The following is a 24,420-nucleotide window of genomic DNA, read 5'->3' as shown; positions in this document are numbered from 1 at the left end:
TGATCTGCGGAGGGGGAAAAATAATAACAAAAAAGACGCAACGCTGACACGGAGAGAGAAAGCGGTGAAAGCTGGGACCAGCTGGGATGCCGAGAGGTGCAGCACCAACTTATACACGGAGCTTCAAATCAAGTTCAAGTGAACACATTTGGCTTTAACCCACAGTTGTACATAGTTCGCTTCAGGCCTGCTCTATTTATTTATTTTATTGCGCTTTTAATTTGAAAGTGGATTTTCACGGTTTAAAAATAATAATAAAATTGGATAAAAAATATTGTATGGTAAAGTATTATTATTAGTAGTAGTATTATTAGTATTATTATTATTATTATCGGATGTTTTTTTGGACAACTTAATCAATATTTTTTAGACCACCCCGTTTGTGTTTCTGATCACTAATTGTTGTGTTTTGCAACGTCATCATTAGACACGCCACATCGCTTCATATTAATCCTCAGTGGGGTTTTTAAGTCATTAGGATGTTTAAGCAGCTAAACGTTTAATTATAGTGCCTCTTGCGATGCGTTGCCATTGGGCTCACTAATTAACGCTTTCAAGACGTTTTTTTCTCCCCCTCCAGCTGAAACGATTATTTGCAAAAAATAAAAAAATAAACAATGGTTCACTTGTGTGTTCAGGTAGGTATATAGCGAGTGCAGCGAAGAGATGGCAATTAAGCCAGAAGAGGAGGGGACGTGTAGCCAGAGAAGAAACTGGATACAGCGGGATTAAAAAAAAAGTCGAAATGAATTTGATGTAAAATTAAGCACGTTTATTGATAATCTATAAAAAGCCTCATTTCCACACAAGGCCTCTTTACAGTTCTCCTCATTAAATATTAATGAAGTTTCAGCTTAAACCTTAGGCATTAATTACTATTATTTCTACTGCATCGGAAAGCGGGAGGATTCCTCCTGTAGCGTCGAGTTGCCTCCTGTGTCTATTTGCACTGAAACTGCCCCATTTAATGCTCTCTTATCTGCCATTCCTGTGCACATTAGCAATGTATCAGTCAATATAATGTTGTCCTTTCTTCTGTTTTTAAATGTCAGGAAGCAGTTATTCACTTAATGTTGTTTGGATCCTCTGCCTGGCCTTGTTTGTGAAAAAGATTAATATCTGAGAAGATGATCTCATGCAAATAATCACTGACACACATCCACTCGTTTATTTGGGCGCATTGTGAGTGAGTATTTTTGTCAGATTAAAACGAAATATAAGTAGCTCGTGCTGTTGGCATACATACACTTGCAATACATTTGTAGTCATAATTTTTCATCGACTGGATGCTATTTTAAAAACTGCACAGAAAATACACCATAAAGAGAGGAAAAAATACAAATGAAGCTTACTGTATATGTTAGTCCCTCATTAAAATACTACATTAAATTAATCTCCATTTAGAAATGTTCGTTTTTAAAGAGCTTTTACCATCCCTCAAATCGTCATAATAGTCATGCTATTATGGAAATGTAATTGTCTAACTTTATCTCGTTTAATTAAGGCGATTCAAGCGACTTTGTTTATGTAGTAGTGTTATACAAAAATACTTTAAAACTGTTTAACACAATACCTAACGTTGCAGCAGCAACAACAACGACAAACTATGTATGCCGAATTATTAAATAAGTGTTCGTTTTAGGTAAATGAAACATAATAGAGGCAAAATCCGTAAAGCTATGGTAAAAAAGGGGGTCCTTCGATCGATTGCTCTGTGTTTGATTCTAGTTCCTTGATCGATGCTTTCCGGTTTGACAAGCAGAGTCTCCCAAACAGTGCATGGCTGTTGTTGAGAGGCAGTGCCATTTAAAGGTGAGAAGCGGGACTCTCCTTTTAATTTTTATAGGGATACACTTATTTTTAATATAAGACATATTAGTAGATGTGATACGTTTACTATTGCACATCCGGGACCTTTATTTAGAACAAGAACCGCGGTCCCAAGCCGGTTAAGTTAGCACCGTTAGCTTAGTAGCTAGCCTCTGCACAAAAACAAACATTTATTAGCTGCTTGCGGCAACGGTACTTTACCTTTTAGCAGTCGGTGGTGATTTAATAAGTTAAATACTACTGTATGTAGGTGGCTGTGTTTTAATAGTCGTTAAATGAGCTTATGGTACAGTGGTCAGAGTAGTAAAAACGTTGTGTTTTATACACGTGAAGAAGTAAATAAATAGGTCGGTTCCCACTGATATTCCAGCAAACTGTCTAGAAGGGTTGTCTGAGAGATGTCAAAAGGAGCAACCCCACTCTTGTGTATGTTTTGCCAGCTGACTGACCGCCAGCATGGGTAGGCGCTCGTCCGACAGTGATGATGACAGCCGAAGCAGGAGAAAGAAGAAACAGCGTCGCCGCTCTTCTTCCTCCTCTTCTTCTTCGTCCTCTTCCTCTGGCAGCAGAGTGAGAAGTAGCCGCAGTCGGAGGTCCAGTCGCCGCCGGAGCCGCTCTCGCTCCAGAGACAGGAGGTTAGGCTTCATCGTGAAATTTTCCTTCTTACATGTGTGCAGAGTGCGGCTCTCTGTTCGGCTGGAGTGTGTTTAACCAACGACTGTTTTGCATTTAAAGCTTCTGAAAGGTTAAAAGCCAGATGCATTCAGAAATTGAGTATTTCATTGGAGGGGCTGATGACAAGACCCAAGTTTCACAGTTTCAGTGTTGATATATACAGGGTGTCTCATTAAAATGTGACACATTTTAAACACAAGTATTTTGGTTTGTACAAAATATATTTATTGCATAACTAAAATTCAGGAGGTCATTCAGGATTCTCAGTTTAGAAGATTTCATCATGTACATTAAAATACACAGCATTTCAAATGCACACAAATGACCATGCACTTGTAAACTAGTAATAAAACGTGTGGAATCACGCCCTGTATTTTGGCCAATATATTTGAATATAAGGTATAAACCTATACTGTTTTAGAGTTATTGAAAAGGGGAATGTATTCCACAGACTTCACATGAAGGAGCTGCTGGTTGCTTCGTTATGACTAACTCTGCAACACGTGCTGTAGACTGGCTGCATTCAACCCTAGTATATCTTTTTCCTGGATTAAAGTTGTATGTATTGTCTATGGGACAACAATTGCACTGATGCTGACGTGTCTCTGAGGGATCACCTATGGCCACTATCACCAGTTGATATGCTGTTTGGGTTCCACTTGGATTTTAGTGGTATTATGCTTCCCAGCAGTCAGTCTTTTCTTGAAAAACTCGATAAAGCAGAGGCTGAAAACACTGATTTATACTTCTTGTATATTTCTTGTGCTCTGTAGTTAAGTTACCACATTCTTCTGTATACATATATTATCTGCATAGCTTGGATAGCTTTAAACAACAACAACAACAACACATAAACATTGTATGCAGATTTTTTTTTCCACTCACACATTTTGACTTATTGTAGTTGGAAAAGAGCAGGTTTTCATAACTGAGACTCTTTTGTATTCAAGCATTTCAGTAAAACATGAAAGTATGACAGCCACTGGACATACATGGTACCGGTACCCTGAAACAGGAGCAGCTAAACTAATTATAAATATTTTCTCGAATTTGATCGTTTATATCTTTGGTTGTCATCCCATCAAAATGTGTCTGGAATCATGAGAATTTCAGGAATTTGCATTTCAGACAGCCAAGTAGAGGAATGTATTTGCATACCAGCTGATATATGAAAAAATGGTGGACATTATTTTGTTTTGACTTCAAAATGTTCTCTAGTTTTTGTGGCAAAATGGAGAACGTCATGATATCGGATTATATCATATTCAGACTTTTTCCTCAACAGACAGAAGCTTAGGTAATGAAGCTAGATAGAACAACAGATTAAGAAATGTTTGTCTGGCCAGCATGCTAGCTTTCTAAACGTTTCACATTAAATGTTCTGATTTTAAAAGTACAGATGTTTAGCAAAGGCTTTTTACAACATAGCTCATTTAAGAGTATACCTATTTTCTAGTAAATGAGTTATGAAGTTCCTAGATTGGAAAATTATGTCTTCGGTAATGATTCCGTGTGGACAGCGAAGGGCCGTCATACTTCTCCCAGTAAATGCCAGAATTAGGACACTTTTAAAAGGACCAAGAAATAAAATCTAACAAGAAATTTTTGAATCAATGTGCTCTGGTAATAATTTGTCCAGGAAAGGATGTCTGTAAGAATTTAAACAGGCACTTTTGCGTCTGTAAAAATAGGTTTGGAAGGCAAACAGCATTGCAGAGAGGTTCGTTTCTTATTCTTCAATAGAAATCTAGGATAGATGTTTGTTTTTGGTGGGCTTATTTCATGTCAACCCTCCCCTTGATAATGTGAAGGCTTAAATATAAAAGGTTATGACATAACATCAGTTTTATCATTTTATTCTGATCTTCGCAAAGTAAAACACTTCAGTGTTTAGCTGTTGCTGAGGAATGAGGAGGTTCAGTAATAATCAACCTTCTTTGCAAGTAGCTGCTGACTGGACCTGACCTCCATCCATCCAACCGTCTATCCACAGCGGCCACTGGGTGTATGTGGCTGTTCAGACAAGGCCAGTTGATGGTAATTATTTATGAGGCTTGGTCAAGGTCCATTACTGCTGATGGGAAGTCATTGGCCGCCTGCACAGGGTGGGGTGGGCAGTGTAAACCCTGGGACCACAGTCCTTCATCTATTAACTGCTTGTGTGTTTTGAACAATTGACTAAGACCTTCTGTATTTCTGTCTCTGTGTGTGTGTGTTGGATCTACTTGAATTAATTAGGTTCATGAAAACGACCACACGTTTTGTAGCACTGTCAACTTGAGTAATGTAAAGTGACCTTACATGAGGTAAAACAGAAGAGGGCTTATGTTCTGGCTGGGTGACATCATAACCACATAATTAACATGTATATGTAAGGAAAGTAATTGTATCCCTGGCCGTGGTTAAGTTACAATATGGGAGTGAGATGGAAAAGTGTGTGTGAATAAACGCAAAATGAAGTCCAAGTTGTGAGGTGTTATTTGCATTCACGTTAAAGACTTCTGTGTTGGCCATTGCTTCCCTCTTGCATGTGTTCTACCCATTATGTTTCATTACGTGCAAACAGGCTTTTGTGAAAATGTGTGAGCATACCCCTCCTTCCAAATAATCCCATCTCACTACTGTGTGCTTCTTCTGTGCAGTGTGTGAAGTGGTTGTGCAGGGGCTGTGGAAGTTATTTCATAAGGCCCCGCTCATGGGATCCAGCCTTTAGAATACTAATAGATCTTTGCTGGGTTTCTCTAAGTGGTACAAATCTGGTTTGATAGTTCAGCCTCTGTGTTATTTGTATTGCTTGCCTTTTTCTTCTCTCCTTCTCTATCTAGCAGAGCTCCCACAGGACTGAGAGAGGTTTTGTGTGTGTGTGTGTGTGTGGGGGGGGGGGGGCATGTGTATTAAAGATTTGGGTATTTTTGGTTCTGGTGTAACAAAAGAAGATGTTTTAAATAATGAACATTGCACAAAGTGTTTGCAGTATCAGGCGTGGGGCTGTTTCAGCATTTACATTCACTCCCATAAATGACTCCTGCTACATGATATCAATAGGAACTCAGTGTGAGCGGTGTTTGGAAAATAGATGCTGCACACGCTGCTATAGCCACATTAAAGAGCAGCAGAGAACTAAAGGGCCCCTGTGGAGGAACTGTAAGGCATCCTGCATGGCTCTGCAGCTCTGGGCCTTGGACCAGAGCATTCACTAATGCACAATAGCTGCTTGTGATTCTAATAACAAGCTAAGTTTTCTGGGTTGTGTGGGTATGTTTTCTCTTAAACATAACAGCAAAATAAAGTAGTGACACGATATCTACTTTTTTTAGAAGAGGGAAGAATTTTTAGATGATGCTTTTTGAGTTTTTGTCCACTGGGAAAATGAACACAGAAAAATGTGCTTGACGTAGTGGAGCATTAGGGTGAAGTAAGGAGAGACTTTTTACGGGAATGGTAAGATTTTGATTTTTGTGGAAAGTAAACTGTGAGAAACTAAACAATACAGCTGAATGACTCTTTCCCCCCCCTAAGCACCCTAAGTGCTTAACCACCCTAAGCATTCAGGACAAATTTGTGCAGTTTTTTTTTTAACTCCAGAACAATGATTAGTTGTATAATCCTACTCCTGTATGATTGATCTGTTTTTAAAGATTCTATAATAAGATTAAATGTATGTGTGTATTTTTTTTTTTCCTGTCCCAGGAGGAGAAGACGTTCCAGCAGCAGTTCGTCTCACAGTTCATCTCGCAGGAGGAGGAGTCGAAGCGCAGAGAGAGACAAAGGGAGGAGCCACCGTTCACACAGGTCACGCAGCCGGGACAGGAGGTAGCACCATCGTGGACATTATTCATTCTGCTCATTCTGCTTAATCCCTCAAACTGCTGTATTATTTCCAGTCACTTGAAGTTTCCTATCAGGATTTTAAAGTCAGATTGTCTAAGTTTTAGTCACACTTGGAGAAAAGGAGTGAGAGAGACAGTACCCACATCATTTTAAAAGTTTGTTTGGGGGGGGGGAGAGAGCTTGGAAAGGTTAAGGGTGTTTGTATTACAAATCAGTGCAAGGAATGCCATTGCAGATTTTTCTTATTACAGAAAAATACATTTTTTTGAAAGTTTATTGTAGTCTAAACAACACATCATTTCATATTTATGCCTTATGTCATCAGATGGAAGCACATGGAAACTTATGTTTTAGGTCTGAATTACTGTATTGCGTGTGCATCTAGTTGTGTCTCCGTTTGCTCCGACTATCCGTCTTACTGCATGAGTATTAATGAGACCGTGACACGCAGAGACAGCAGGTCACATGCAGCACCACTCCAGTCTGCCTGCCAAACCCTTTTCTGGAAGCACCTCTCCTTTCACTCATTAGCACCATTAAACCGTCATTAGCGGTACATACTTTGTTGAATTATGATTATTAATGTTGTCGCTCCTTTAAAAAAAAAAAAAAAAAAAAAAAGTTATTCATGTGACAAATGTGTACACGGCTGCACCACACTATGCACACACTCACAGTCCCGTGTCCCTTTCAGAAACATAAAGAGAAAGTCTCTGTGTGGTGGTCCATGTCATTAGCATAGCTAATCTGGTGCTAATGAACCAGTAAACTGTGCTGTTTTTAAATCCCTTTCTCACACACACACACAAATGCATAAATACATGCACAGACGCACATTTGAAGAAAAGGTTGTCATAATATATGCGCAAGCAAGGCCCTTTGTTTACTTGTGTATGGCTGCGGGGGAGAGCATAGATCATTTTAATCACAAAGGAAAAAGTGTTTTAATATCTTGATTACAGAGGTGTCAGGATGAAGGGATGATGCAACAGGGATGTTCTGACACGTGTGGTTGATTGCGCCATGAAAAGGCACCACACTTCAACTCTCCGATGTAATGCTCACAGGCTTTTGGAATGAGCGAATTTCGGTGTTTGACTGTGCGCTGAGGCCATTTATTGGGAGAATTCACACATTCTCTCGCTGCTCTCTGCGGTACAGTGGCAGTCACTCACAGCACCACTGGTGATTAAAACATCAGTTGAAAATGGTGTGGTGCGAGATGAAAGGTGGAAGGGATTTGGGAGATTTAGAACTACAGTCGATGACATCGGTGTTTACAAACGCTGCAGTGTGATTAGGAGGGTTGCGTTGTGTAATCGGCTTAGCGGTAAGCGAGGAGCAGGTGGGCTGGGCCGGGCTGGTGTTGGTGGGAGCGCGTGGTGGGGCGTTATGAGGTTGAGGCGGTGTTGGAGGTGGGGATGTGCAAAATGATGGCACTGATGATTAAATTTATGCAGTTAAGTGATGGCAGCTACAATTTGTGTCTGCAGAAGTTGACACGGGCACATGTGCTCCTGTGTTAGCGTTCGAAGAATCCAGTGGCAGTTTTCTTGTGGAATAAATGGGACAAGAGCAGAAGTGATGAGATGATTGATTGGCAAAAAATAGTAATTTCATTTTTTTGTTTTAAATCTTTTATCAACCATACAATTTAAGAATGAATCTAGAGCATAATATTTAATTTAATTGACAGCGAAGCTAAATGGTAGTTGAGCAGTTGTGGAGAAATTATATGACTATTCTTCCGTCTGTATTTATCAGAAGTGCTGCATCTGCGCTGTGCATGTCTTTGGTGGGACACTGCATATTTTACAGCAGCTGGGGGTTGTGAAATGAAAGCAGGTTGATGTGTGCACAGGTGCCCTGACTGCTATTAGTCAGTGCTGTGTGTGTGTGCGTCGGGATGAGGCTGCCTGAGCTCCCTGAGAGGCTGGCTGATGGATCAGAGGAGGATTGCATGGACAGGAGCTCATGATTGATACGCAGATAGGATATGAGGTGCTGCCTGCCAACCCCCTCACCCCCCACCCTGGCCACACCAACCTGGTACCTCCTTCAGCATGTGAAGATGAGGAGTAAGAAGATACAGAGAGCACTGACTGGAGGAGAAGATGGAGAGAGGGGTTTAGAAGTTAGAAGGGAATGAAAAAGTGTGGAGAGAATAGGCTGAGTTTCTCCAGGCGAGGGATAGAGCAGAGAAGATCCTAAAACAGGGGGAGGAATAAAGTGGAAAGACAAAAGTGAGCCCCAGTGTAGAGAAGAGATAGACTTGAGAGGGATATTATTCAGAAGAAATAAGAATAATAATGTCTGCATTGGAATATTGCTGGGGAGAAGATTAGGACCATAGTGGGCCATCGTGGGTTGAAGTGAAGGAATTTTATTACCTCCTTTTCAATCCCCTTTGTATAAATAAAAAATAAAGAGATACATGAAATAAGAATAACGCTCTATCATGTGTTTACCATCTATCGTTGCTTCCTTCTCCTCTCCTCTCTTTTACACTCTTTTTTTTTTTTCTTTTTTTTCCTGCCCTCAATCAGAGAAGGGCCAGGTCCCCCAGAGGCAGTCAATCTAGCCCTGAAATGTAAAACAGACAAGAGGAGCAGATTACCTATTTGCCATTAATGTTTATTCTCTTTGATGTGAGCAGGCATATCAGGCTCTGTGGGTGTGTGTCGTGCCTTCCTGTGAGCACGCTGTCAAGTGAACATGTGTGAGGCTGATTGAGAGAATGCATGTATGTGCAGATTTGCGTGAATATGTGTGGGAGTGTCACGGCCTAGTCCACTGGGGGAGAGCAGAGTGGAGCATGGCAGCAGCAGAGTAGAGTGATCTGATGCATACCCAGTCCAACAAAGGCGACACGGCCTATCATCACAGTCGGATCACAGGAACGTCTTTAGGTGAGCTCAACGGAGCATCGGTGTGGTCGGCTTTCATGGGCGGCCACAGCAGGGGTTAAATGTGTGTGGCGCAGTCAGTCATTCTGTCAGCCTTTCATTGACAACAGTTAGCTTTAGAGGGCCGTTGGAAGATGAGGAGGAATGTCTCATGCGTCAAATCCACCACTTGACCCGTCAAATGGAAGTTGAGCTTTTCGGGTAATGTTAGCTATTCACACGTAGGTGAGCATATACTGGAGGGCACATGGTAATGCTTACATTTTCCCCATTAATATTTCAGGGTGTGTTGAGCTAGCAACGCAGAGTGCTAGCGTCAGGGTTTAGCCCTGCTAGCACAGAGTGACTTCATCACTGCTGTCATAATTATATAGTGAGTGAGACCTCTAATTAGCAGTCATTTTCCTAGTAGTAGCGAGATATAAACACACCATCCAAAGTGCTATGCTACGCTGACCAGAGTTAGGATTGTCTCAGACTCTCACACATGTCAAGATGAGTTCCAAACTGGTGCTTGCTTAAAGCAGGAAAATGACTCCAAATCTAAAGTCTATCCATTTTTTTTCAGCTTATTCAGTTCAGGGCAGTCATGAGGGGTGGAGCTTAACGTAGCTCTTATAGGGCACAGTTTGCCAGTCTGTTGAAATCATTCATACTCACTTTCACACCTGTGGCCAGTTTGGAATGACTAATAAACTGAACATGCATATCTTTGGCAGCACAGGGGTGCAATGGTTACAACGGTCACTTCACAGCAAGAAGGTTCCTGCTTTGAACCCCATCTAGATCCTTTCATGTGAGAGGTGCATGTTCTCCTGTGCTTATGTGGTTTCTTGGCTGGTACTCCAGCTTCCTTTCACACTCTAAAGACCTGCACGTTAATTGGTCATGCTTGTGAAATAATAAAAGAACTGAAAGTTTATAGAATAACTGAATGCATTGTTAAATGCACCTTGTAGTATAAAGTGCTTCGATTGGTCAGTAAAACTAGATTGGAGCACCTTAGAGGTGTAGGTGGATTTTAATCTCCACCACCTTTGGATAGTATTTCAGCTATTAGTAAATGAATAAGTGCATTTTAAACTTGCTGAGGATGGAAATAATAATCAGTAATTGTACAGAGTTTGTTTTCATATCTATGGGTTGTATTGATTTTTTTTAAAGTAAGCCTCGAGTGTTCCTGTTAAAAGGAGTACTCAGAAACTACTTTTGCATGTCCAGGCTCGGTTGCAACAGCAAAAGCTTTTCATTTTGGAGCAATAAGAATGTGGATCGATAATGAAACGGGTTAAAATATCAAAACGCTGACCTATTCAGGTCTGTAGTAGACGAGATTCAGAAGTCAAATCGATGGCTACACTCAGATTAATTTAAGATTGTGGGAGTATTAGATTGATGATTTCCAAATGGCTTTCTTTGTGTTTGTAAATATCACAGACAGCGGTAGGATTGTGGAACTTCTCCAGCAAGACTGGAAGAACTAGGTTATTTGGATGTTACAGATCATAACATGAGCTCTTTCTGCACAGGAGATCACAGAAGCACTCCAGGCGTGTGCACGTGTACGTGCAAAGGTTGAGCGATGGCCTGGTATTTATTTCACTCAGCAATTTTCTCCCGTATAAGATGAGGTGTCGTACATCTGCTAGATAGCTTTTTCTGCCTTGCACTGACACGGAGTGTGTACAAGGTCATCCAGGCAGCTCGGAACAGGGAGCGCCGAGGTGAGGAGCGGAAGGGAGGAGTGGATGGTGGGGCAGCTGAGTGCAAGTAGACAGAAGAGGGAGGAGGAAAATCAGCAACTTTATTGTGGGGAAGCTGAAGTGAAGCCTCCCAGCTTTCATTGCACCTGGATCAGCAATTCCCCTGTCAGGTGGCGGGGTGGGAATTTTTCTCTGCGTTTTTCTCCGACATATATTTTTATTTGCACAGTTTAGAGCGTGTCTGTGAGCGAGAAGTAGCAGGTGGTTTTGGGTGTCGCTAGCTTCATGAGGGAAACGAGCCCGAGTGTGTTTTGAGGAAATGACATGTGAAATCTGATTTCCTCAAAAAAACATTTTGCTTTTATAAGTTGGCCATAAGGGCTAAATTGTGTTGCTGATGGATACAAAATAAAATGAGGAAGACTGCTAACAATCCTTACATCCTTTTTCTTCTTCAAGGTACAGAATCTCACTTGTGTTCTCCACATGTTGTAGTGGGTCTTATACTGGAATTTAAGAGCAGGCTTCTGGCTGTTTTTTCCATCTGTCTGTCTGTTATCCCATTGACTCTCAACAGCTTTTCTTCTCCCCTTTCCTCAGGATGACATTTAGCCCTTTTTTCCTTCTTCCCCTATTACCGGACTTGCAAAGTGTTGATTTAAACTGAAAGATGACCTGGTTTAGTTCAGCTATGTCTTCTCTACTCCATAAAAATCAACATGCTTCCAGTCGTGAGATCTGAACGCGTTTGTTGTTGTGTTTCTCTCTTTCCCCCCTCTCTCTGTCTTACTCTCTTTCTGTGTTGTCTTTTTTATTTATCTGCTGTAAAGGCCAGTCAAGCGCTGCTCGGCTTTGTTGTCAGAAACCTTTATTTACCAAAGGGAGGAATAAGTGACTGACACAGACAGCCTCTTTCATCCCCGCTTCGCCGCAAGCAGTGTTCCCCTCTACTGCCAGAGGAAACCCCCCTCCTACCCACCCTCCCCTTCACTTCTGCCAAGCCACCCCCCTCTCCATCGCACCCCTCCATCCTGCAGGCTCACAACACACTAGCCCACTCCCCTGGGTAGAAACCTAGCTGTAGTCTGCACTCGTGCACACGCACAAAAATTCGATGGTCCTAAACAAAGACAAGTTTAACATCACAGATGGCACAGACTAGTCCCTTTACTCATATTATCCGTCTGCTAAACAAATGGGTAGTAATGACGCATAAAGCTTGTTACGTTGTAGCGGCGGTTGGAAAATGTAGTTTAAAAAAAACATTTTTTTTTATGTCAGTTCATAGAGGGTAAAGAGGAATATCTCGGTCGCCTAATCATTATGTCAGAAATCATTTGAGCACATTGATCTGGGTTCAAAGCAGAAAGTTACTTCAAAATTAGAAAAGAACATTCACACTCATTCTCATTAGTATTTTTGTAAAATGAGGAAATTCTGTATTTCCCTAAAACTCAAATCATCACATAGCGTTATTAATACACTTGGACTAACTGCCTGTTTAACCACTAGTACCTATTGAGATTTTCAATATAAAACACACCAACTGTTGTCCCTAATCACTACGAACATGCAAAATTTGAATGGGTTATTTGGGAAAATAAAATATCTTTTTATCTTAGCTGTGATGTTATTAGCTTTGAGTATGTTTTTTTTTTTTTTTTTTTTTTTTATAAATTGACAGTATTTCTGTCCTAATAATCAGTTTTCTCTGAAGGTCACTCAACACGTTTGTTTTGAAGCAGCTAAAACTAAGTAAAAGTCCATCCATTAATTTTGTTCAGCTTATCCAATTTGATTTTAGGGTGTGGGTGGGCTGGACACCCTATCACCCTATCCCAGCTGTCATAGGGTGAAGGCTGGGTACACGTGAACAGGTCGCCTGTTTATTGCAGTCAAACCTTTCACCGTTCCAGCCATTTGCGTTCACACCTACAGCCCAGTTAGCATTGCCAATTAACCTAGCCCCATGCATGTCTTTGGACTGTTGGAGGAAGCCAGAATACCTGGAGAGAACACACACACAAACACAACATGCAGATTCCACACAGAGGCATGAGCCGGCCAGTGGATTTGAACCAAGGACCTTCTTGCTGGGAAGCAACGGTGATGCCCAGGAGCAGAAGTAATAAACACAAATTAACATTTTATGTTAATATATATATACTGGAGACATAAAACACAGAGTAAATCAATATAATTTGTGCCGAGCAACATCATATTTGAGAATGAGTGATGCAAGTACCCAAAATAACTATTAATAGCATTACAGTTTAAAATCTTCAAGTTTATAGTCTTGTCTTAAAAAAGTAAATGCAAAATGATAAAATGAGGATACAGTTTCAAGATCATACCTGTGATAATTGAGAAGGTTTTGTATTGTTTTGCACCTCTGCCAGTGAAAGTCTTCAGGGTTAATTAGGTATCATAGACACCAGCCTAAAGTTAATTTCTGTTTGTATACCAAAGACACGATTTAGTTCTTTGATGACTGAAACTCAGAAGAAGTATGTCATTTCCAGTGTTATTTGTTTGGGTAGAGAAACAGATTTGCTGTTTTGAAAATAAAACCACTGAAATGCCAAACACTAATAACATGCAATCAGCCCTCATTGTGTTCACTTTATGACAGTGAAAAGCCTCATCCGTCTGGCCAGACCGAGAGAAAGACGGAGACAGAAACGCTTTTAGCTCTGGCATAGGAAAATGAACACCAAATGTATCTCTCTCACTCTCCTTCCTGCTTTTTCTCTGTCTCTCTCTCCTATTTAAGCTTCTTGAAGTTCTTCCAAATTGGGTTTTAAATGCCAATTAGGAGGTTGAATGTAGTAAAATAAAAGCAAATGCAGGCAGGATGGCCTCACCTTCTGGCTGGTTAGGCTTCAGAGAGAGCTGAGCCGGACCTTTGGCTCCCAGCAAGGCTTTGAGAGAAATATCCTGCCTAATGAACACATTAATTAGAACCATAACTATTTATAAGATGATAATTAGAAACGAAGGGAGGTAAACTGGGCTTTTCCTGCAATTAATGGAGGATTAATTACGGGAGCTAATGAAGTGGATTTTTGAAACGCGTGGAGGTGAAGTACAGAGATGTGCAGCTCGCTTTGTGATCACTGGCATAATTATTTTCTCCAGCACCAAAGCGTTTGAGGCCCTGGTCCTCGCCGGCTCAGGCCGGCTAATAAGCATCATTGCATCGTTATATATGCACTTAAAAAGACTTGCCACTGAAATGACTGTCTAATTATTTCTAATTGGCAGGCCCTGTGTGTTGTCATTGAGCTGTTTGGAGCCGCAGCGGAGCTCTGGGTCTAATAACGCTCTGGGCGGAGAAGGAGGGTAGAGCGAGCTAGAGATGCATTGCTAGAGAGCGAGAGAGCAAAGAGAAGAGGGGCGCTCTACCGGTTGTCTTCTTTTCATAGCCAGACTTGCACATTGCCCTCCTGTGTCCCTCGCCCAGCAGGACAGCAGGTCCTAGAACGATGGCCGACGCACTCGGAGGTCACCTTGCCAAGCAGTCGATTAGCAAAGTTTTATTTCATCGCTGCTTATTTTCCCCCCCTTTTAATTAACAGCTTCTGCTCTTAATTTATGCACACATAAACGCCACCGTCTGTCCACAGTTCTTCTTTTCACTCTTAAACATACTACACACACAGGGAGGGAGGGTGGACGGGAGGTATGTTTATGTGCTGTGTGTGTGTGTGAGATTCACTGGCCAGGTTTTGAGCCAGTCCATGGAGACCTGAGCTCAGAGAGCATGCATGGACAAACCTCAGTCAGCCGTGTTTACCTTGTACTCTCGTTGTGTGCCTACTCCGGCCATATGGACACTTGAACTTGGAGGATGTATATGTAAACACATATAATTTCAAGTTTGCTGGCATGGCCCTGTTTATACTATAATGATTTTTTAACATTATTAAATGCATCCAAACTTTTTACAACAGACTTTTGTTTTCATTATTGGGCCACTGATTTCCATTTAGGCTGTGCGTAAGAGTGCATGTCTTAAAGGGGTGTTTGAGTGATGGCCTAGGATTATGTGTGTGAGCACCTCACTTAACTTGTCCTCAGCAGAGTCATGTGCATTGTCTTGCCAAAAAACCCTTCTTCCCCCACCGCCCTCGCCCCCGTCCCCAACCCGGACAACTTGAGAGCAAATTGCCAGCTAATGGATCGACTGCCTGCACTTGTCAGTTCTCTTTGGACAAGCAAAGCAACCGCACACACACACACACGTGGTTTCACTCACACATTTGGTAATTTATTTGTGGAAAAAGAGAAGAAAAATGAGAGAGAATGGCAGAGAAATGAAACGAGGATCATGTGCGCCTTGACTGAAACCTTGACAATCTTTTTAAAAGTAATGAAACACTTTCTCAGCATGCGCATGAGGTTTTCTATTTGAAATTTGTCTTCCTTTTTTTTTTTTTTTTTGCTCTATGTATCCATTTGGGTTTTGGCACAGTCGAGGACATGAGGAGGAAGTGGAGATAGATGGATCAGCCAAAGGATACGTGGCCAACTGTCGTGTGATTGGTTGAACAAAGGAGCAGAGCATTTCTGTGACTGGTTGAACAGAGAACTTGACGTTGGGATTTTGGCATTAAATAAAAGCTGGGAAATGTAATTATTCTAAATGCAGTCAACGGTTTTGTGGAGTGAAAGTTGGGCAGATTTCTCTATAAACTCGGTGGGATATTGACACAAAGTGTGCCACTGCAGATGTGTAAAGAATGACATTCATGCCATCACAGTAACTTGCAAACTTAAAAAAAAAAAAAGAAGGTGAATTCTAATGTCTTTATTATCTTTACATTTAAATAACATAAAATGTAAAGATATGAAATGTCCTCAAACAGTGAAATTCCTTTAGGGATAAAAGCCATATACTCAGCATGCCGCATGTATAAAAAATTGACTTATGGTATACAGTACAATAAACTGAATTTTCACCAGAGCTGGTCTATATGTTTGTATATTTTTCTGCTCAATGTTTACGAAACTGGAGCGTCTCGGGTTCTCGAGTCATAAAGTTCTGTGTTTCTCTGTGAGCAGTAAAGGGGGAAAAATCATACTTCTCCTACTTCTAGTTCAATGCACAGGACATGTAGATTATGTGAAGTGACAGAATTGGGGGGGGGGGGCTTCCTCGAAAGGTACGAGTGTTTTCTCTTTCTATTCATTTCTTGATCTCTCTTCCAGTGTTTCTCTCCTCTCCTTGTTCAATCTCGACAGCGGTTTATAAAAAAAAGATTTTTAGAAACTTCTTTATGAGACAAGTCTCTGTTCTGTTAGAAGACAACTTTATGTTATTCCACTGAAGAGGCGAAACTAATAGTTCCATGTTTTTTACAGGGCACTGTTCCAGTTGTGTCTTGGGTGTTTAATTAAGTGTAGTTTCCCTTTAGTAGTGGAATGTGTGTCTGCTTTTTGTCGGCCCGTTCCTCTGTGCCTTTTACAGTCCACCCACATGGTTTGTCTCAGCGTTTATGATTTTTCTTATACCAGAGTTGTGAGGTTCCTAAATCACTTAAGCACACGGGGCCGAGCAGTCCACATTTAAACAATAAAAGGCTGTTATGCTAAGGGCCCTCAGATCTCCTACCACTTCATAAATACATGCGTATAAAAGGCAGAAAAATACATCTTCCCTGACCAGAGAGAGAGGGAGAGTGAGCGTCTGAGAGCACACCTGCTAATTGGAGCCAGCTTGATGTGAAGTACGGCTGTCTGCTCCGTCTTCTCCCAATTTCTTTTTCATTCTTCCTCAGGTTTTTTTGTTTTTTTTAAAAACTCTGATTGTTCTTGACTTTCCAACTTTTTAAAAAATTGTTTCCCCTCTTTTCCATCCTTAACCTCCTGCTGTCCTTCACCTTTTGCTCCTCGTCTAGCTTGTGCTCCATGTTCTTTCTCCTCTTCCTTGTTTGTCCTTCTACTTTTCTCTCCCTCCTTACCGATGGGGACGGCGGCATCCAAAACAACTCTCTGATTCAGCGTAACTAATTGTTCCGAGCCGTGATGGATTTGGAAAGAGGGGGAGAAAAAAGTGGGTTGCAATTGCGTGAGTGGCTGTGAGCGAGTTGGCGAGTTAGCACCTAGTCTGAGCGTGACCTCTACTTGACCTTGTGTCAAAGCGAGTGGCTGGGCCAGCCCCAGCTCCAGCTGCTAATGGGTGTCATGTCAAGCTGCGGCTGCAAGGAGGTCAGAGGTTGCGAGTGCACACCAGACGGCCAAGTTTAGGATTGCGACGTAGAGGCTGAGTGACACTGCGCATATGTGGCAGTGAAGACGGTGGGTAATCAACACACAAGCACCCAGCAGCACATGCACATACATGGGCATAGAAGCATGCGTGCACGCACATGGAAACTGTATCTTGCTGCAGAAAGTCATCTTTTCCCTCATCGTTGGCTGGCCGTTTAGGTTCATATAGATCTGAGGGATCTTTGAAGGCCTTTGAACTCTGCTAAATGACTTGACCTTGTGGCTTGTGGCTGTAGCCGTGTGTGTGTGTGTGTGTTTGGGTGTGTATGGGAGATAGTGAGTGGGTGGCCTGCATGGGGTCTCATTTCTGTTTCACAGCGTAGCAGGGCATTGCAGACGTTTGTGTTGACGACTGCCAAATTAAAAGCAAACTGAAGATTATGACAAATCTAAACTTTGCTTTTATGAAGCAGAGCGGAATGAAGAAAAAACATTTCTGTGAATCTTTCATGCTCCGTCTTTGCTGTGTTAATTGTGCTCACAATCAGCTACTTTGCAGCGATTCCTTGTGTGCTAGTGTGTGTGTATGTATATTTATGTTTCTGTGTGGGTGTGCACAGTGGATGACTGAATCCGTCTGAGTGTGTGCGTCTGTGCGTGTACTGTGAACCGAGGGAACAGATATTGTGGCTGCTTGGAAGGAGGAAGCAGCTTGGGAAATGATTTCAACAGCTCTCATAATTAGAGGAATATCATAAATTAAACTTGTGTCTGCCGTTGCGTTTGAAGAGCACTCAAAAGTAATAAATTCTGGATGGTTAACATATTTGCATTCCATTCAGCAGGCAGCGTCGGGCAGGAACAGCTGTTTTCCACGTCTTTTGGCAGCAGGAAATGCACATTGCTCACTCAAGGTGCTTTTAGACACATTGAAATTGTATTAAAAAAAAAGAAAAGTGACTTTTAACTTGAACATGAAGCTGCTGCTGTGTGCTCTGTCACTGGAAATAACTCGGCGGGGAACAGTGCATTAATGAAGTTCTTCAAATATGGATCGTCTCGCTTTCAATAGGCCTGTTTCTTTTTCAATCTGTCTATTGCTTGGAAAAGTCGACTAGCGAGCTTTTTTCTTCTGTGTGTGTGTGTGTGTGTGTGTGGCTGTAGAGTACTTAAATCCAGTGCTTTACCGTTAACTTAATAGGTTAAATTTTTCCCATTTTCTAGTCAAATACATTTTCCAGGCAATGCAATAATACTCTGTTTTTATTGTAACAGTTGAGGTTTTCAAAAATCGTCTTTCTGTTGTGTTTAAAAGTGACTTACAAGTTATTACAATAAGTTCATCTTTTTTATTTATGCTGTTTTTATGTCAGTTTAGGTCAGACATAGTTTGGATATTAGTGTCAGGTCCTGCTTTTTTATTGTTTCTGGATCATGCTGTCTGGATAAATAAGGATTTTTAAGTTTATGTGCCCCCCTCCTCCTTCAAGCAGGTCCCAGTTAATAATGAATAGCCTATCGTTTCTGTTTCATCTGATATGCCACAAATAATTTTTAAAGTCATATCATAATATCATCATTAACATCTGCTCAGCTGCCCCTTCGGAGTGTATTGTTGATGTTTGGATTTCTGCGTAAAACAAGACAAACTCATTTTAATGATGATATGAAAAGCTAATAAAAGCTAATCATTTTGTTGCATCTTTTGGAAGATGACAAAGTGTTCAAATGTCACTTATTTTTAGCTTAAAATAGAAGATGCTTTATTACACAAAGTTCCAGAAAAACCAATAATCTTTAAATAAGGCTGGCCTGGATGCTAGTTTAGAAGTGTGACAGGATTTCATTCCCCTGACACATTTCTAGCAAGCCTTCGGTGATGGGAATAAGCAAATTAAAGTTACAATGATCAATCATTTTCCCTCGTGCCCTCTTAAATACAGTATCTTGCAAGAAAACGGAGATGGTCATTTTTATACTGCATGTCTATCTCTTAATGCATTGCTGGTCAAACAGGGGAAACTGTTGCCAGTGTCTTCTGAAATGTGATATAGTTAAAGTTATACTGCCATTAATCACTGCTTTGCTGCACTGGGGTAATGGACAGGTGCGACACTCGTGGCGTTACCGAGGAGACGAGATGTTGTGTTGGTGTTTTCTTCTACAGGGGGGGAAAAAAAAACAAAACAAAACACCGCAGACGCAAACTTTTTGTCTTCCCAGCAGAGGATGGAGGTTGGGAAGAAAGGAGAGGAAACTGTGTGAATGTCCATCGCGTCTGCTCAAACAGGTGCCAGATAAGGTTAAACGAACAGTGCGGATGATTGGTCTTTTTCTGTGTTTGTGTGGGGGGTTCATGTGCTGCTCGTCCGTACACTGCGAACCGTGAATAATGATTCGACTCGGGTCAGATTCCATTGGAGGCGTTCACCTGTATCTGACACTAGTGGTATCGCGTAGCTGCCATTAATGTCCAATTTTCAGTGAAAACAGAAATAGAATACAGATAAAGGTAAAACACCATCCAGCTTCACACCCGACCACATAATTACCCCAATGGGCTGTGGTGAGGGATCATATCCTGGCGCGCGCTGGGGGGTCAGCGGCGATAAGCTTCAGCCCAGCTCCCAACATGGAGCATAATTACTCTATTGATAATTCACCAGGAAAATGGTCCCAGCCAATTGCAGAGCTTCGATTTAATGGATTGGACGATGAAACGAGGAAGGAATGGAGGAAAGGAGGCTGCGAGGGGTGTGTGTGTGTGTGTGTGCGCGCATGTGTGGAGGGAGGAGGTCTGCACATGGGGGCAACCAGCAAGGGCCTTTTATTAGAAATGAAAATATGTTTAGGTCATAGGGGGACCCATTTTCCCTGGAGATAATAAGGCCAATAAAATGTAAAGCAGGGGAAGGGCTTGGAATGGGGTCCAACTGTGGCTGTTTATCTGTGTGTGTCCTGCATTAGCCCATTTATCCCCAGCCTTAAATTAGCTAATCATTCTCCAAGGGGAAGGACTTGGTCAGGAAATTGACATTTAGCAGCATAGGCTCACTCTATTAACTACAGTAAATTTAATTTGCTGCACACCCCAGAAGTGGGCTGTTTTCTTTGCCATCAGAGGGAGGAAGGGAATGGGAGACAGAGACAGAGAAATAGAGGGAGAGGGAAAGAGGGAAGTTCTGTTTATTGCATCTATTGCTTCTGACCACAATTTGCTTGGCTGTAAATATAGGACTTGGACTTGGAACACTGCGGCTCTGTTGTATTTCCCCTTATGTACTGCTGATTAAAAACATACGCATGCATTGTCAACACATATATTCACTCATTCCAAGGTCAGTCAGGGCCATGATGGATTATCTCTCTTGGAGACTCCATACCCCCCAAAAAGTGCAAGATTTTTCTTTTTTCTTTACAAGTGATTCCCTGACTGGCTGAATCATAGTTCCAGTAAAGGCTATATTTAACAAGCCAATCACAAGGCCTGGAACTGAAGACTGCTCTCACCCTTACCTATGAATAGGATGTATCATAACAATTATTTTTGATAATCACCCCAGGTTACTGCTTTAGTTTCTGATCTGCAGATGCAATGAGAATGGCTTGGCAGGAAAATTATACCACACAGGGGCTGTTGTAGCTGACTGCAGTGCATGAGTTACATGTTATGTAGTTATGCAGCTGACTCTGAGATTAAAGGTGTCACCTTGGGATTTTTTTTCACCATTCTCTACTTTTTTTATCTAAAACAACAAATACAAGCAGAATAATCAATATGTTAATAGTTTTTCCAACTGGAGTGTTTGGTTGGACATTTGAGGGATGTGGAATTTATTTCTAACATTTAGGATTTCGGTGTCAGTTTAAAAAAGAGAGAGAGAGAGAAAGTGTAGACATAGAGCACAGAAACAGAGCAGGGATTCTCCGGTGATCAGGATCGCCCCGGCCTAATTGATTGCAACAGTTGTCAGAGTGTTGTCTGTTAGGATGGTGACAGGCGTCTGAAGAAAATGATTAGTTTTCTGTCGGGAGAGAGACAGCTCTGGATGTCCCAAACTGCAAACTAATAAAGGGGGGAAAGCAATAAAGCTCATGGACAGCAGGTTTGACTGTTTTTATAGACAAATCAATAAAATGATAGATGATGGAAAATAACGGCATCTCAGCTGCCGATTTCTACTGGGGTTTCAAATCATGTTCTTTCCCCTCTGCACACACACAAACGCACACAGTTGCAACACATTTCTGTTTTGATAGGAACATGCAGCGACACATCAATGAGTTTATATTTCAGAATTACTTGTCTTTATGCATCGAACTCTTTGGGATATAAATTACACTTTGAATTTTCCCTTTCCTGTATGTTAAAAGTAAGTGTGTTTATGTTCGTGTGTCATGGCTAACAAAGTAAATCTCCCACTGCAAATCTTTTTGAGACCAGAGGGCCAGTGTCAGGATCAATACCAATGATAGGTCTTTCTCTGAGCCAGCCTCTAATTGGCTCAATTTCTAAAATGTCAGTGTGCGCGTGTGTGTGTTTATAGTGTGTGGGCTTGTATATAACTAATATTACTGTGGACCAGTGAACGATGAATCTATCAGCTCCTGTGAAATTTGATCTCAGAGAGTTTCATTTTGTGTTTTAGCAGATGCAAGCCTCAAAGTGTTGCTATGCAGGAATTTCACCAGTGTTTCAAAACCTGGTAGCTTGGATGGAACTAAATTTGATCCTCTACCGAACGTACCGATAAGCAACGGAGTTTTGTTTTATATATGTAGAAAAGTACAACTATTAATTTAGCTAATATAGTTTGGCTTTGTTACACGTATGAAAACAGCTGAAATATATTAAAGCTGTAAAGAAGTTTTATAATAAATTGCCAAACAAATGTAATAGCTTAACTGTTTTAATTGTGAACCCTGTATCCACTTGTGTCCACTGCTGTATGTGAATGACGTTAACTGGGAATCGGTGCTCTGTCGCTTATATAGCCTAGAAGTATTGACATGGATGCTTCAGCATTATATTGCAACATAAAGTCGCAATTTGCTAAAACTTGAACTGTGTTGGGTGTCATTTCCCATAGTTGTTATCAGTTTGCTTTGAATTTCAGTTCTGAAAACTGCATATTTTCTCTCACATTGTCAGGTCTTTATCTTACAGTATAAACAGCCTTGAGGGTATTGTTGTTGTGATTTGGCGCTATATAAGTAAAACTGAACCTACTATTGTACCTATTTATATTTTATATTACTCTTGCCACATTTTTCTGGTGTGAAACAGTTTCAGCCACATTTGATTAGGCATTTAGTGATTAAAAGGCATTCTGGGAAATATAGACACTTACAAGGCAGAACGCGAGTAGCTAAAACAATAAAGGTGCTTTCCCTTTCCTATTACTGTGCCAGAAATGAAAAGAAATGTCAGAGGTTTATCTGTTTTAACTTTTCCTTATCTCTGCTTTAGGTCTCATTCTCGCCACCGGCGGTCTCGAAGTAGGAGCGGCAGTCGCAGCCGGCGAGGTACCCACAGCCGCAAAAAGAGCCGTAGCCACAGCAGGGACCGGAGCCGGCGCAAGGGCCGTGACCGGGAGAGGGAAAAAGACAAGGAGAGAGGACGGGACAGAGACAAGGACAAAGAGAAGGACAAGAGTAAAGATAAGGCAGAGAAAAAAGGGTAAGTAGGCTATTATCCCTTATATGTGAAGTGACAGCACAGGTAGACACAAAGATACCTTAATAAGTCTTAGGTACTGTCGACTCTACTGGACCACAGGAGAGCAGAAAATGCTGATTGGTGTAATACGGACATAAATGCGGAGCTCGGTCTCAGCTCCTCCATCCGTCCATCCATCACTCGATCCTTCCATCCATCAATCCATCATTCCCTTTCTTTCTCCATTTCTCCTTCTCATCAAGCACAAGGCAGCACGGGCCATGTAATGCGATATAGTTCCCTCTTGTAAGAGGAAAATCTCACAGTGATATAAAAATAGATGGTAGTTAGGAGTGTGGCACAGGTTCGGTTTTTACTGAATGCGTTGGTCACCAGATGATTTCTGATGTCTTTAACTGCACTTTTCACCCTCTGGACCCGGCAGCAATAAGTCTAGAAACATAACAGGATTATATGCACCTCCAAATGTCTTTGTTGTCTCTGCCAGGAAAAAAAAACAATAAACAAGAGTGTCTTATTATTAAAGTTAGGAAAGTTAGCAAAGGACATCTACACTTGCAAGTTTATGTCCACTAAAGACTCTAATACAGACGAGGAACAGGTTCAGAGTGTTAGCAGTTGTACACTCCACTGCAGGTATAACTACCTTAGAGGCTTCTCTTTGCGTCTGCCGATATATCCCTCCCCCATCGCGTCATTCTCTAATGTGATTGGGGGCCACTGTAATACGACTGGTACTCAGTTGTTGCTTGTCACATTGAATGGCACAGATGTGTGTATTAAACTGCAGATCCCAAGAGTGATACAGAGCAGCTGTTGTGCTACACATCAGCTTACCAGACTTTAGTCCCCCATGTTACTGCATGGAAACTCAGGGACAGGCTGAATTTACTTCACAGTCGACAAAACCTTAAGCCGATTAATTGATTAATTCATCGACTGAAAATTTCATGGCAAATGTAGCCTTAATGCTGATAATAAACAAGTATATTCAGCTTAAGAAAACAATCATGGGCACTTTTCAATTTCGGATAAATGATTAGTTGAGGATCTCATTGGCAGATTAGCAGATGCATTTATCAGTTACTGTCAAAACTCTTGTTTTAAGGATTGCTTATATTATGCTTAAACTTAACACATAAAGTTTTCTGGGAGGAAACTCTTTGAGGGAGTATTTTCTAGGCTTTTCATTTGTTTTTCCTTACAGAAACATGCAGTAATAGCCGTACGACAGTTTCTGATTTTATGACTGTTTGATCTGACTAAAATCTCCATTCCTCAGATGTGTTCTTGATGCAACTGTGCACTCAGATGAGGAAACTTATCACTGTAGCAGTGGCTGTGAGAGACCAGAAATGCTGTATGGTATATCTAAGAACATTTCTTTCTTTTTTTTGTTAAATAACGCACTTGAACAACTTTGGGTGGAAATCACGTGTACTGAATCTCATTAACTGAGTTAAATGCCAAGAAAAGAAGGAAATGTATATCTTTGCTAGCACAATAGATTTTATGTATTTAGGAAGTATTATATATTGACGTCATTGAGGAAAACACAAGCACGATCAGTAATATTGTTAAA

At 41.2% G+C, this 24,420-nt stretch overlaps 1 protein-coding gene across 1 annotated transcript in view; it reads left to right on the top strand.

Moving 5' to 3' along the window:
• Window positions 1-1,740: 1,740 nt before the first annotated feature.
• rsrc1 (arginine/serine-rich coiled-coil 1) overlaps window positions 1,741-24,420 on the top strand; it is a 119,336-nt gene continuing 96,656 nt past the window's right edge. Inside the window, exons 1-4 of the mRNA XM_006795428.3 lie at window positions 1,741-1,812; window positions 2,271-2,465; window positions 6,196-6,318; window positions 22,629-22,838. Coding sequence (XP_006795491.2) covers window positions 2,287-2,465; window positions 6,196-6,318; window positions 22,629-22,838 — 512 coding nt within the window. The 5' untranslated portion in view covers window positions 1,741-1,812; window positions 2,271-2,286. The remainder of the gene's footprint in view (window positions 1,813-2,270; window positions 2,466-6,195; window positions 6,319-22,628; window positions 22,839-24,420) is intronic.

Source organism: Neolamprologus brichardi, chromosome 14 (assembly GCF_056152115.1).
Source record: "Neolamprologus brichardi isolate AB-2024 chromosome 14, ASM5615211v1, whole genome shotgun sequence".
NCBI lineage: Eukaryota > Metazoa > Chordata > Actinopteri > Cichliformes > Cichlidae > Neolamprologus > Neolamprologus brichardi.
The sequence above is the reverse complement of the archived record's forward strand: the minus strand, read 5'-3'. Positions and strand labels throughout refer to the sequence as shown.